Source organism: Periplaneta americana, chromosome 9 (assembly GCF_040183065.1).
Source record: "Periplaneta americana isolate PAMFEO1 chromosome 9, P.americana_PAMFEO1_priV1, whole genome shotgun sequence".
Classification (NCBI taxonomy): domain Eukaryota; kingdom Metazoa; phylum Arthropoda; class Insecta; order Blattodea; family Blattidae; genus Periplaneta; species Periplaneta americana.
Genome location: NC_091125.1, coordinates 84,868,291 through 84,882,887, shown reverse-complemented (window position 1 = coordinate 84,882,887; position 14,597 = coordinate 84,868,291). Strand labels below are relative to the sequence as shown.

General features: G+C 40.6%; 1 protein-coding gene across 1 annotated transcript in view; it reads left to right on the top strand.

Moving 5' to 3' along the window:
- Window positions 1-12,609, top strand: part of LOC138705600 (mucin-2-like) — a 57,237-nt gene extending 44,628 nt beyond the window's left edge. The window contains exon 6 of the mRNA XM_069834201.1: window positions 7,886-12,609. Within this exon, the coding sequence (XP_069690302.1) occupies window positions 7,886-11,688 (3,803 nt within the window). The 3' untranslated portion in view covers window positions 11,689-12,609. The remainder of the gene's footprint in view (window positions 1-7,885) is intronic.
- The last annotated feature ends 1,988 nt before the right edge of the window (window positions 12,610-14,597 follow it).

Here is a 14,597-nt window from a genome sequence, read left to right as displayed (position 1 = left end):
ATGCAAAGAAATCTTAGGGGTACGGTCCGGTGAACGGGAAGCCCACAGCCGAGGTGACTCTCTTCTTATCCATCTCCCTGGAAAGGTTATGTTCAGATAATCATCAACAATGTGTGCAAAATGTGGAGGAGCACTATCTTGCTGGAACACAACTGTATCCAGTATGCCATCCTGTAGAAGCCGCCGTTCGAGGAGCAGTTCTAACATGTTGAGGTAGATGTTACCCGTTATTGATTTGTCAGCAAAAAAGAAAAAAATGGGCCATATAGTTTTGATTTTGTCATACCTAACCAAACATTCACCTTTGGTGTATCACGTTCTTACACCGATGTCTCGTGTGGTTGTTCATATGCCCATATTCGGCTGTTGTGTCTGTGCACTTTCCCACAAACATGGAAAATGGCTTCGTCAGAGAATAATATGTTGTCTATTAAATTCTAGTTCTGTACAGCTTCCAGGATGTCATAACACATTGTACGAAGACAGGCGAAATCTTCGTCCACAAGATGATGCTTAATTTGGATGTTATAAGCACGTTTTCGTAGAGTTTTTTTTTTTCAATGTGGTAGCACTTGACTAGAGTCATTGGCCGTACAATGGCGATAAAAACACGTTTTCGTAGAGTAAAACGTAGAATTTTTTCATACTATGTTGCGAGGGACATTTAGCTCCCTACTAATGCGTCCAGTTGATGCCTTTGGTCTCCTATCACTGGCAATTTGAATCTGTTGTACAGTATCTGCCCCACAACAGAATGTTGGCTTGTGAGAAGTTTACCTCCCTCGCTACGTTTCGACTTGCAAGCTAGCTAACTCGTTTACCCCCACCACAAGATTCTTACCATGAGCTACGGCGCACGAATGCATTTTGTTTCACGATATAAGGAATGATCTATATTCAATTTAAGAGCTTGATTGGATCCCGTTTGATAACGAGAAAAATTCCTCTACCACCCGAGACTGGACGCGGGACCTTTGCAGTTTACAATACAGAAAGACAGTTTATACAATGAAAGATTGAGAAAAACAGACACATACCAATTTGATCTCAGACATAGTCTACTAAAATCTGTAAATCGAGCTATGCCACCATAGTTAAAGTTCTTCCAATGCACAAATATTCTCCTTTAATCTTCTTTTTGCACCTTGGCGCCTAGTTTGTGTGTGTTTCTTACTTATCTAACAGTCTTCTTCTATTGTATTGTCTTGCCATTTATTCTACAGATGACTTTTCATCTCTCTTTATTTTAAACTCTTTTCCACCTTCTCATACTTCTTTTATTTCTTCTCATTCTCCACAATCTTACTTCTTCGTCCTCCTCCCTCCCCTTCCTCTTCATCTTCTCTTCTCCTTTTATTTATTTCTCTCTCTCCTTCTGCACCACAGTGTCGAGGCATCGGTCTATTCGGTTTCCACCTGTTCAATGACTTTTCTTCACCATGTTCTAGATCCATCTCTGGTATAGTCGGAGGCACCGATTTTGGCAGATGACCTCGATGACATTTCCAGTAGGCGAGCCAATATTGTTTGTGTAAGCTGCGAGAATGAGATGCGATAACATTCTGAGTCGTTCATATTTTCATAACAGCAGCTCATATCAATTGTCCTTATTATGAAAAACACCACGGTACAGTCCTACTCAAAGAATACCTTTAATAAATGTAAATGACTTCCGTTCGCAATGATTTTACAATACGTCTCCTACATTTTCTAAATTAAATTAATTCTAAATTAAAAGGAAAAAGCATTGCATTGCGCATATATGTATATATAATCCTACCCTTACTAGATCAATATACAAGATTTGTCCAGTAATAATCTAGGGATCGTCTACTGGTGGTGCGACAATTCAAGTTAATAAAATTACGATTCTTCTTAGTAATCAAAACATAATTTGGCTAATTGGGTAAAATTGCATGCTGCGGAAGGTAGATTTATATAAGAATATAATAAATAGGATTGTAATGGATATTACAAGGGCAATAATTTCTTCACACGCACATTGTGAACAGAACAGAAAAGAAAGCATTTTAAAATATTCGAAATCGTACAAAATATCGGAGAAACCAATTTTCCCTGCACAAATTGCACCAATTGAAAAATATAATTACCATTCACAATAAATAGGCCAACTGTATTCCATGGATTCTAAAAAGTTGTTTATTAATCTAGAGGTATTGGCTGATGACTATATTAAATTCCAGCACAACATTCATTCAGAATATGTAGAAATTACACTTTGGATTTTACTAAATGTATAGGCCTACTATCAAACGGTGTTACATACCCCCTTAAATACTGTACATGTGTTACCTGTACGATATCCGATGTTTAATTTTTTAAAATATAATTCATGGTACTGAAACTACCATATTGAATTCGCACAAATTCTATTATTCGTAATTTTCGTCTCGAAAACCCCTAAGATATCTAATTTAATTTTTCACCCATTTTTGTCCCACTCCACCACTTTAGGGACAAAGTCGGACTAAATAATACCTTATTCGTATTTTGTGATCGCAAAGATCCCCAGATATCGACTTTCATCGAGATCGGATGACATTAGATTTCTCACTCCCTTCTGCCTTTTCATCAGTACCTTAGGATATGGTATTAAAAAAAATCTAAGAATGTTTAACCAATATTGCAGAGAGTAACCTTCATTTTAAATTTTACGTCTCTAGTTAAATATAGTTTAGTGAATTTTTTAAATCGTCGACTTCTTTCTCTCTCCTCTCTGCTCGGAAGTTAAGAAAAAAAAATTGAAGTTATTTCAAGGGAGTAGCCTGCATGAAATTGAATTTTTTTACTTTCCTTATATATTTTAGAAACAATTCTGAGAGATGAGATGAATAGTCTAACCCAATTTTATGAGTGAATCTTTGTTTTAAATTTAAAGGCTGCACGTCTGCTGGTTAAAAAAAATAAATCGGTATAATTATTTTGATCGTTACTGCCTCCCATTTTCCATCCCTTAATGTTCATATTTCGTGAAACTCAGTCTTATCTATTGACTAAGGATTAACATATTTCCATACACATATATATTTCCATATATATAACAGATTATATTTCCATTTCGTACAATATTCTGGTCTCGAGACATAATCATATACTTTGTCTTTTCGGGATTTACTACCAAACCTATCGCTTTATTTGCTTCAAGTAAAATTTCCGTGTTTTCCCTAATCGTTTGTGGAGTTTTTCCTAACATATTCACGTCATTCGCATAGACAAAAAGCTGATGTAACCCGTTCAATTCCAAACCCTCTTTGTTATCCTGAAGTTTCCTAATGGCATATTCTAGAGCGAATTTAAAAAGTAAAGGTGATAGTGCATCTCCTTGCTTTAGCCCGCAGTGAATTGGAAAAGCATCAGATAGAAACTGGCCTATACGGACTCTGCTGTAAGTTTCATTGAGACACATTTTAATTAATCGAACAAGTTTCTTGGGAATACCAAAGACACATATAGACTACTGTAATATTTGTTTAGTTTTTGGAGGTGTCTGTCCAGAGTGCACAAATACTCGGGCGTGCATGTTTACTCTTATGTCCTACCCATTCCACTGCGACAGAGATAACAGCCGATCTTGCAGCGGTGAGGAACTCGCTCTCCAGATCACAATTAGAAAATCCATCTGCCAAAATCCCTGGCGCGACCTATAGCACACTTGACAGAGCGCTGACTTACGACCACAGACCCGAGTTCAAATCCCAGTTGCGGTGGGCAAGCAAGGTTGTGATGGTTTTCTCGGGGTTCTCCCTTTTCTCCCTCGTTATATAGTAACTTTTTAACAAAAAAGGACCGAGGTTCGAACCCAAGCAGATCTTGTGAATTCTGTGGTTGACAAAACGGTTGTGAGAGGCGTTCTACTGCGTGATCAGTTATGCTTTCCCCACGGCGCGAGGTTTTTCCTATTAGCGAGCCCCCACTCGTTTGCCGCTCACTGGAGGGACTACCAAGCCTGCTTGCTTGTTGACCTTGCTGATGTCGCAGTCGTAGCGCAGCTGTTCCCGTGTGTGTGTTGTGTTGTTCGTTTCTTAATTCGACAGTGTACATAAAGTGTATTATGCCTCGTGATTTTACAACAGCACAGCGTGTCTTTATTTACGATTCATATGTGTTAACTCGGTCAGCTCGTGAAGTTAGAAACGGTTTCAAGAAAGATTCCCGGGCGTAGACGCTCCAGATAGTAAAACAGTCCATAATAAATTTCAGGAAACTGGAAGTGTCCAGCCTAAGAAACCAAAAAAGCAACGTAGGGTTCTCATCGAAGAAAGATTACATGACATTCGTAATTGTTCAGAAAATTCTTCTAGAAAATCTTTTCGTCGTCTTGCGCAACATGTGGGAATTTCATATGGGTCTGTGTAAAGGCTACTAAATTATTCAAGCCGTATAAAATAACTGTGGCGCATGCTCTTCAGCCAGGTGACTCCGTACTTAGGCGCATATTTTGTGAGTGGATTCTGAAAAATGTGTACAATGGACAAATAGACCCACATTTAACATTATTACCGGATGAGGCCTGGTTCCACCTCCATGGTTATTTGTGCACTCAAAACAATCGTTACTATAGTACTGATAAATCTGACTTCGTATATGAAGTGCCCTTCCATGATGAAAAAATCGGTGTATGGTGCGCCATCAGTGATGAAACAATCAGAGCCATTTTTTTTTTTTTAGAATACAATTGATTCTGTTTCTTATGTGAATACCATACTAACCCCTTTTTTCAGAGAATTAACCGAAAGGGATCGTGATCATGCATTTTTTCAACAGGACACTGCCACTGCTCACACTGCGAATATTTCCATGAGAGAAATTCACAATATGTTTCCACAAGAGAGAGTTATTAGTAGGGATTTGTGGCTCCCTCTTAAATTTGTTTGTGTATTGTTGTGTGGTTGGTTTGTTTTATTGTTTTACCCTCCCGCTATTCACCGAGACCCGGCTAACGAGTGGCGCACTCGCCTACAGGCAAAACACTACGGCGGAAAGCAAAACTGATCCCACTGTATCATAACATAGACCGGTTTTCTTTTCCATTTTCATTTATCCATTATCTTAATATTCTCACTTCTGAATAATTCCGTTAACGAGAATCGAGACTTTCAGCGGAAACTGAAGTACTCGGAAGTAATATATTCTACAATTGCTTTGTCACCATACACCCCAAAGACTCTACCAGGAACCGAACTTTAAGTCAGAAGTTGTTAAGTATTTCTCTCCTGTAATGCTTTGTCAGTATACTCGTAATCTGATCCTGAATCGCTCAAATGTATCCTGCTTTGCTTACAGTCGGCCAATACTGAGTTATTTTTATCCATATTCCAATGCTGTGTTGAGTGAGAGAACTAGCCACATAACGGTTTTGCAGACCATAGTCTATGTCGTATGTTGCTCATTGATTTTCTAGTTCTAGTTTCTATGTCATCATTATCGTCTGTGCCATATAGATGTTGTAAGAGGTTCTAAAATAATTAAATTTTCGTAGGATATTTTAGACAGAGGCAATGTATTCATTTTTCAATTATTGAACAGAATATGTACTAAATATAAATTTATGTAACATCATCGTATATAGGGTGATTCACGAAGATTTACCGTCCTTTACGGAGCTTATTTCCGAAGACATTCAGAGCAAAAAATGTCATATAAACATGGGACCTATTCTCAATATTTACAGAGTTACGTTTCGTTATTGTAACGTATTGCTGTGAACGAGTGATCTTTGTCAGAGTGCAGTCAGCAGCCAGCGCGAGTGCTACGGAAATCAAAGATGGCCGTACGCAGTTACGTAGAGCGACGAGTGCTGTTCACAAGCGTGCAGCCAAGTGTACTCAAGCGGAAGGCGACATTTTTTAAAATGTGTTGTAAACTCTCCAAGACTGTAAATTAGGATGCAAAATTGAACTACAAATAATTAAGTCGGTGGAAGTGGTGTGATTTGTAATAATTGTTGTGATAAGTGCGTGAGAATAATGTAATTTTCTAGTTAAAAACAGAAAAAGATGTCTGTACGAAGTAACTAAGGAGTTTACAGCACATGTTTAGCTTCATAATGCTTGCCAATTAAAGAAATGATACTTCTGAATGGTTCATTCTCTATTTGTATTGTTCTTTTACCTTCAAACTAAAGAAAAAAAACGTATTTTACAAAAACTTTAAATTAGTGTCACTCTGAAAATAGTGAGAATAGGAACTATGTTTATATGACTTTTTGCTCAAAATGACTTGAGAAATAAACTCCGTAAAGGTCGGTAAATCCTCGTGAAGCACCCTGTATACGTATATTTTATATTACGCTGTAATTTGATACAGCCTATTAACTAATACACTAACAAATGAATAAAGTAAGTAAATGAAAAGTAAACTAGATTACGTGTATTAAAACGGGAAGGATTTGAATAGTGTGGAAATAATAGAAAAATGTAGGTTTCCAAATGCTTTTATAGAATGAGAGATTGGTGAAGAAAGAAAAGAAAAGAAGCAAGACTAACAAGCAAACCGTGAAACTGTGTACAGATGTAATGAATATATTGAATCTCCACCTGGATGGTACAAAAGTAGAGTCAAATGGAAGATTATGAACGAAACATAAAAATAGCATCTAGGTAGGCCTAATAGAAGTAAACTGATTATTTTTTTTATTTAATTATGTATTACATTCAGTACATACTCGTATGATACTAGTTCAGATATTTGAAGTGTATAACTCCATTTTGAAACACCATTTTATTGTTTGTTGAGTGGAAAAACATCGACATTAAAATGTAACCTCTCAAATAAGAATTAGTTAAATTATTATCACATATGCAGTGTCCAATACAGTTTATCTGTCTGATAATACCAGAGTGCTCCAACGATCATGAAATATTGTCTATCGTTCCTTACAACACCAAAGATAATAAGTATGATGGTAATTTATAAATGATAATATTATTGCTTGCTCTGCATGAGGGAGAAAGAAGTGGAATGAAGTTTTCTTTTGTTGATGATGAACATTGAAATTTAGACTTTTCGAATGTTCGCTCCACCATCTTCATTTGAATAAAAGATGGTGGGATAAAAAGCGTACCGTCATTTTTCATAACTATGGTCCACGACACAACTATTTAAAGAACATTGTAGAAGTAACATAGACAGTTCGTAGATAGCTGCAGTGACTTGACTTCAAATTATAGTACAGCAAAAATACAGATAAACGAGGTGGGCCTACTACATTATTGAGTACAAAATTTGAATGGACCATAGTGTGTTCCAGGACCATTATGGGAAATGACGGTGTCCTATTCGTTTGAATTTAGCGGTTTGTAAAGAGAAAAATAAATAAGATAACTTTTTCCTTTCACTTTCAATTTACTGTTATCTGAAGATGGAGGCAGAGCCAATCTTTGAAAAGTCTTGAATTTCTATGTACATAATCAACAAGTAAAAGAATTCAATCTACACATCTTTGAATTATTATTATTATTATTATTATTATTATTATTATTATTATTATTATTATTATTAAAGGTCGACCTGGGTGGCGCAGTCGGTAGTGCTGGCTTTCTGTGCCCGAGATTGCGGGTTCGATCGCGGTCCAGGTCGATGACATTTAAGTGTGCTTAAAAGCGACAGGCTCATGTCAGTAGATTTACTGGCTTGTAAAAGAACTCCTGTGGGACAAAATTCCGGCACATTAGCCACGCTGATATAACCTCGACAGTTTAGCTAAATAAAAACATACCTTACAATTTATTATTATTATTATTATTATTATTATTATTATTATTATTATTATTATTAATATTATTATTATTAACTTTGTCAAAATAAAATAAATAGGCCTATGCCAGAAACTGACCAACACATAACGTTTTTGTTCTCCTCACAGGTTTTCGCTTTGCCTTGCTCCTTGTGCAATGGTTCACCTTCATTTCCTTTTCTTATGGTGGCATCGTCTATGAGTGTCCGAGCCCTGACCTCTCCAACACCCCGGTGTTCTACTCTGGGCCGACATGTGCCGACTACTACAGATGCCACGACGGGTCGCCAGTGCAACAAACTTGTCCTGTGGGCCTGCACTGGAACTCACGAGAGAACATCTGCGACTATCCCTGGGAGGTGGTCTGCGAGGAGGGACATCAGTCTAACCACACACCATCGCTTTGTCCTCCTGGACAACCACCACTGTGCCACACGGATGGGAAGTTCACCACGGAGCACTTCCCCCATCCTGAAAACTATCGGTGGTACTATGTGTGCAGATACAACACTTTCTACTGCTTGGAATGCGCTGGAGGATTGCACTACGACGCAGCGCTGGAGAAGTGTGTTGAGAGCCAGAGAGAGGAAGTAAGGGACAGTACACAATCAATGATTGCAGAAGCTTCTATCACAGACTTATCGATACTTGAAACAACCACAAGGCAATCACATCTTCCAGGGCACTGTCCCGGCGGTCATGACAACGAAAAACCCGGCTGCCCCATTTGTATTTGCGATGGAGCTACGTTCAAGCACCCGTACGATTGCGAATGGTACTATGAGTGTGAGGACCATCTTCCTGTTCCCAAACATTGTAAGGGCGGCTTCCACTGGAACGACAAGTATCAGGTTTGTGACTACCCGTGCCTCGCAGGTTGCGAACCGAATAAACCAAACAGCACGACGCCAAGTCCTCCAGATATATCTACAACCGAAATAACAACTTCACTAGGATCTACAAGCAGCTCACCAGAGTCCACAACGATTCCGACGGAATCGACAGACAGTCCGTCAGAATCGACAGCCAATCCATCGGAATCGACAACTAGCCCGCAGGAATCGACAACTACTTCGACGGAATCGACAACCAGTCCGCCGGAATCGACCACTAGTCCCCCGGAATCGACAACCAGTCCGCCGGAATCGACAACCAGTCCGCCGGAATCGACAACCAGTCCGCCAGAATCGACAAATCCGTCGGAATCGACAACAAATCCGCCGGAATCGACAACCAGTCCTCCGGAATCGACAACCAGTCCTCCGGAATCGACAACCAGTCCGCCGGAGTCGACAACCAATCAGTCGGAATCGACAACCAGTCCGCCGGAATCGACAACCAGTCCGACGGAGTCGACAGCTAATCCCCCGGAATCTACAACCAGTCTACCGGAATCGACCAGTTCGCCGGAATCGACCTGTCCACCAAAATCGACAACCAGTCCTCCGGAATCGACAACCAGCCCTCCGGAATCGACAACCAGTCCGCCGGAATCGACAAACAGTCCGCCGGAGTCGACAACCAGTCCGCCGGAATCGACAATCAGTCCACCGGAATCGACAACCAGTCCGCCTGAATCGACAACCAGTCCGCCAGAATCGACAACCAGTCCGACGGAGTCGACAGCTAATCCTCCGGAATCGACAACCAGTCCGCCGGAATCGACCAGTCCGCCAGAATCCACAACCACTCCGCCGGAATCGACAACAAATCCTCAGGAATCGACAACCAGTCCCCCGGAATCGACAACCAGTCCGCCGGAATCGACCAGTCCGCCAGAGTTGACAACCAGTCCGTCTGAATCGACAACCAGTCCGCCAGAATCGACCAGTCCGACGGAGTCGACAGCTAATCCTCCGGAATCGACCATTCCGCCAGAATCGACCAGTCCGCCGGAATCGACAACAAATCCTCAGGAATCGACAACCAGTCCCCCGGAATCGACAACCAGTCCTCCGGAATCGACAACCAGTCCTCCGGTATCGACGACCAGTCCTCCGGAATCGACAGCCAGTCCACCAGAATCGACAACCAGTCCTCCGGAGTCGACACCCAATCCACCGGAATCGACAACCAGTCCAACGGAGTCGACAGCCAATCCGCCGGAATGGACAACCAGTCAGACGGAATCAACAACCAGTCCGCCGGAATCGACAACCAGTCCGCCGGAATCAACAACCAATCAGTCGGAATCAACAACCAGTCCTATGGAGTCGACAGCCAATCCACCGGAATCGACAACCAATCCAATGGAGCCGACAGCCAACCCATCGGAATCGACAACCAGTCCGACGGAGTCAACAGCCAGTCCATCGGAATTGACAACCAGTCCGCAGGAATCGACCAGTCCACCAGAATCGACGATCAGTCCGCCGGAATCAACAAATAGTCCTACAGAATCGACAATCAATCCACCTGAATCGACTACTAGTCCACAGGAATCGACAATCAGTCCGCCGGAATCGACAGTTAGTCCGCCAGAATCAACGATCAGTCCGCCGGAATCAACAAACAGTCCGACGGAATCGACAACCAATCCCGCGGAATCAACTTCAACAACTAAAGAAAGCAGCGCACCACCAGAAACAACTAATGAATCTGAAACAACTGCAGATACAAGGCCCAATGAGACAACTACCACGACTAGAACGAGTCCCGGAGATGTAACAACTCCCAAGGGCTCAGGAAGTTCCGAAGAAACAACTGACAATCCTAATGGATCAGGAAGTTCCGAAGAAACAACTCATAAACCTGATGAACCAGGAAGCTCAGAAGAAACAACCGATAATCCTCATGGACCAGGGAGCTCCGAAGAAACAACCAACAATCCTCATGGACCGGGGAGCTCCGAAGAAACAACCAACAATCCTCATGAACCAGGAAGTTCCGAAGAAACAACCGATAATCCCCATGGACCAGGGAGTTCCGAAGAAACAACCGATAATCCCCATGGACCAGGAAGTTCCGAAGAAACAACCAATAATCCTCATGGACCAGGAAGCTCCGAAGAAACAACCGATAATCCCCATGGACCAGGAAGTTCCGAAGAAACAACCAACGATCCTCATGGACCAGGAAGTTCCGAAGAAACAACCGATAATCCTCATGGACCAGGAAGCTCCGAAGAAACAACCAACAATCCTCATGGACCGGGGAGCTCCGAAGAAACAACCAACAATCCTCATGGACCGGGGAGCTCCGAAGAAACAACCAACAATCCTCATGAACCAGGAAGCTCAGAAGAAACAACCGATAATCCCCATGGGCCAGGGAGTTCCGAAGAAACAACAAACAATCCTCATGGACCAGGAAGTTCTGAAGAAACAACCAACAATCCTCATGAACCAGGAAGTTCTGAAGAAACAACCAACAATCCTCATGGACCAGGAAGTTCAGAAGAAACAACCAATAATCCTCATGGACCAGGAAGCTCCGAAGAAACAACCGACAACCCTCATGGACCAGGAAGCTCCGAAGAAACAACCGACAAACCTCAAGGACCAGGAAGTTCTGAAGAAACAACCAACAATCCTCATGGACCAGGAAGTTCTGAAGAAACAACCAATAATCCTCATGGACCAGGAAGCTCCGAAGAAACAACCGACAAACCTCATGGACCAGGAAGTTCCGAAGAAACAACCAGCAAGCCTCATGGACCAGGAAGTTCCGAAGAAACAACCAACAATCCTCATGGACCAGGAAGTTCTGAAGAAACAACCAATAATCCTCATGGACCAGGAAGCTCCGAAGAAACAACCGACAAACCTCATGGACCAGGGAGCTCCGAAGAAACGACCAATAAGTCTGATAGACCAGGAAGTTCCGAAGAAATAACTCACAAGCCTCATGAATCAGGAAGTTCCGAAGAAACAACTCACAAGTCTCATGGACCAGGAAGTTCCGAGAAACAATTCACAAGCCTCATGGGCTAGGAAGTTTTGAAGGGGCAACTCACAATCATTATCGGTCAGGAAGTTCTGGAAAAAAATACCATATATAAAACCAATTCTGGCTATGCATCCAACACCGAACGAGCTCTGAAAAACAATGACTACAAATGAAAGGATTTCTGAAGATGTAACAGCTCATACAAGTTCTAAAGAGAAAATCACGACTGACTGATATAATCTCTGAGAAGACGTTTACCTTCTGGACCATCTTTGGATAGAGTTGTATAGGCCATTCGTTATCTCGTGAAACCTATCATGATGCTTCCTTTTCGTCCACACCTGTGGAGTAACGGTCAGCGTGTCTGGCCGCGAAACCAGGTGGCCCGGGTTCGATTCCCGGTCGGGGCAAGTTACCTGGTTGAGGTTTTTTCCGGGGTTTTCCCTCAACCCAATACGAGCAAATGCTAGGTAATTTTCGGTGTTGGACCCCGGACTCATTTCACCGGCATTATCACCTTCATCTCATTCAGACGCTAAATAACCTTAGATGTTGATAAAGCGTCGTAAAAATAACCTACTAAAAAAAAATTATGCTTCCTTCTCTCGTTACGCTTCCACTCACTTACCCCCATCATAAAGTTCTTACTATAAGCTACGGCGCACGCATGCATTTGGTTTCACGAGATAACGAATGGGCTATAATACGATATGAATGACATAAAAATTAAAATGTTTAGATAATGAAGTTTCACCACTAATGCAACAATGTTTATAGCTATAATGTGAAAAAAAATTTGAGCTGTGTAACATAATAATTAATATAATTACGAGTATTCTCAGTCGAAAATAAACGGAACAAGTAAACGTAGTCACTTAGTTTCTAGGCTTAATACAATTTATATATTTGTGTAAAAGTAACCACTTTAAAGTTGTATCTTTAATAAAATTATTATTTAACATTAATTCCTTTAATGTTTTATTCAAATATGTTACTGTATGATATATTGTAACATACACTCTGAGAAGTAACGGGCTAAGTTCAGTTACGAAATTGTAATGCAATACACGTTACTGTTCCGTTTTAGTTCTAAAATGTGTCTACCTTGTTTCATATCGCTCTAATAGCGTTCCCCTTTCCTCCCATTTCCCTAGTTCATTTTAAATGTGTTATATGTTACAGAGATATCATATCGTTTAATTAATTTATATTTTCATTAGATGTTTAACTCGGATATTAATCTTAAAATTCTTGCTTATAACTTGTGAGGTATTCGTTTAGCTTTCTTGTTATCAGATCGGTTTTATAGATTGATACATAAGTACTCTAACTAATTAATGTTACTTTCTCATTATAAGCCTAAAAAAGTGTTCGGGAATTAAAAAGAATCTTACACATTTTTACAAAAATATAGTCATTTCTCGTTTTCAACATTCATGACACCGCGTCCACACCTGTGGAGTAACGGCTAGCGCGTCTAGCCGCGAAACCAGGTGGTCCAGATTCGATTCCCGGTCGGGGCAAGTTACTTGGTTGAGGTTTTTTTCCGGGGTTTTCCGTCAATCCAATGTGAGAAAATGCTGGGTAATTTTCGGTGCTGGACTCCGGACTCATTTCACCGGCATTACTACTTTCATCTCATTCAGACACTAAGTAACCTAAGATGTTAATAAAGCGTCGTAAAATAACTTACTACTACCACCACCACCACCATCACCACCACCACCATCACCACCACCACCACCATCACCACCACCACCACCACCACCATCACCACCACGACTACTACTACTACTACTACTACTACTACTATTATTCATGACACCGGAAAAATTATCTGCAGCATTTCTCTATTTGTTCGAATACTTCATCTTCACAATCTCCTCTACAGAACTAATGAGTCGATTTCGTTCAACACAGCAGCAATAAGAGTACCGGTATTCATGCAGAAGTGTATTATATACACATTTAAAGGGACAATAGGGTATACTGAAATGAATAGAAAACCTATATTACATTTTGTGATTAAATGCACGGTTAATTAGAAAAATAAGTTTGAAGTTTCAGCAGTCCGACAACATCGCCGCGAACACACGCTTGTCATGATACAAATGTAAGAGGTCAACGAACTCGATAACTTGGTATGTCTCGCTAGATGAGCTGTTCTGTGGCGCTGTGTTGCAACCAATTCGCAGCGTGCAATGGCTTGGATTTAAAGGTTTTTAAAATTAAATTTACACGAAGACCGTCCACAATACTGAAATACGTTAGAGGGATAAATAAATAATTATTCTTTATTAGTTTTCCTATCGATATGGAAAGAGTCACCATCCTATTCGCAATAGTTACCGAATAAGAGGTTATTAAACATTTGAGAAAAAAAATAATTTTTTTCTGGGAAAACTATTAACATTCCACCAATACACTATAATAGTTTTTTGTTAGATACGACATGAGCTATTGGCTCTGAAAATCTGCAAGCTTATTTCACTTCCACCCTATATATTATATAAAATGTATTCTCTGTCACCACACAGCAAACATTTTTCGGATGTGGATCTCAGTCGCAGCAATGCATTTGATATATTTATGTTATTTAAGTGCAAGAATCATTAGATTGTTTTGGTGATTACCACAATTGATTATTATTTTTTTACTTGGTTATTTAACGACGTTGTATCAAAGACTAGGTTATTTAGCGTCGATGGAATTGGTGATAGTGAAAAGAAATGTGGCGAGGTGAGGTCGAGGATTCGTCATACATTACCTGAAATTCACTTTACGGTTGGGGAAAACCTCGGAAAAACCCAATCAAGTAATCAGCCCAAGCGGGAATCGAACCCACGCCCTAGAGCAACTCCGTATTAGCAGGCAAATGTGAGATCGCCTGAGCTACGCCGGTGGCCTAATCGATTATTATTAATTATTATAATTACTCATGAACAATGTATAC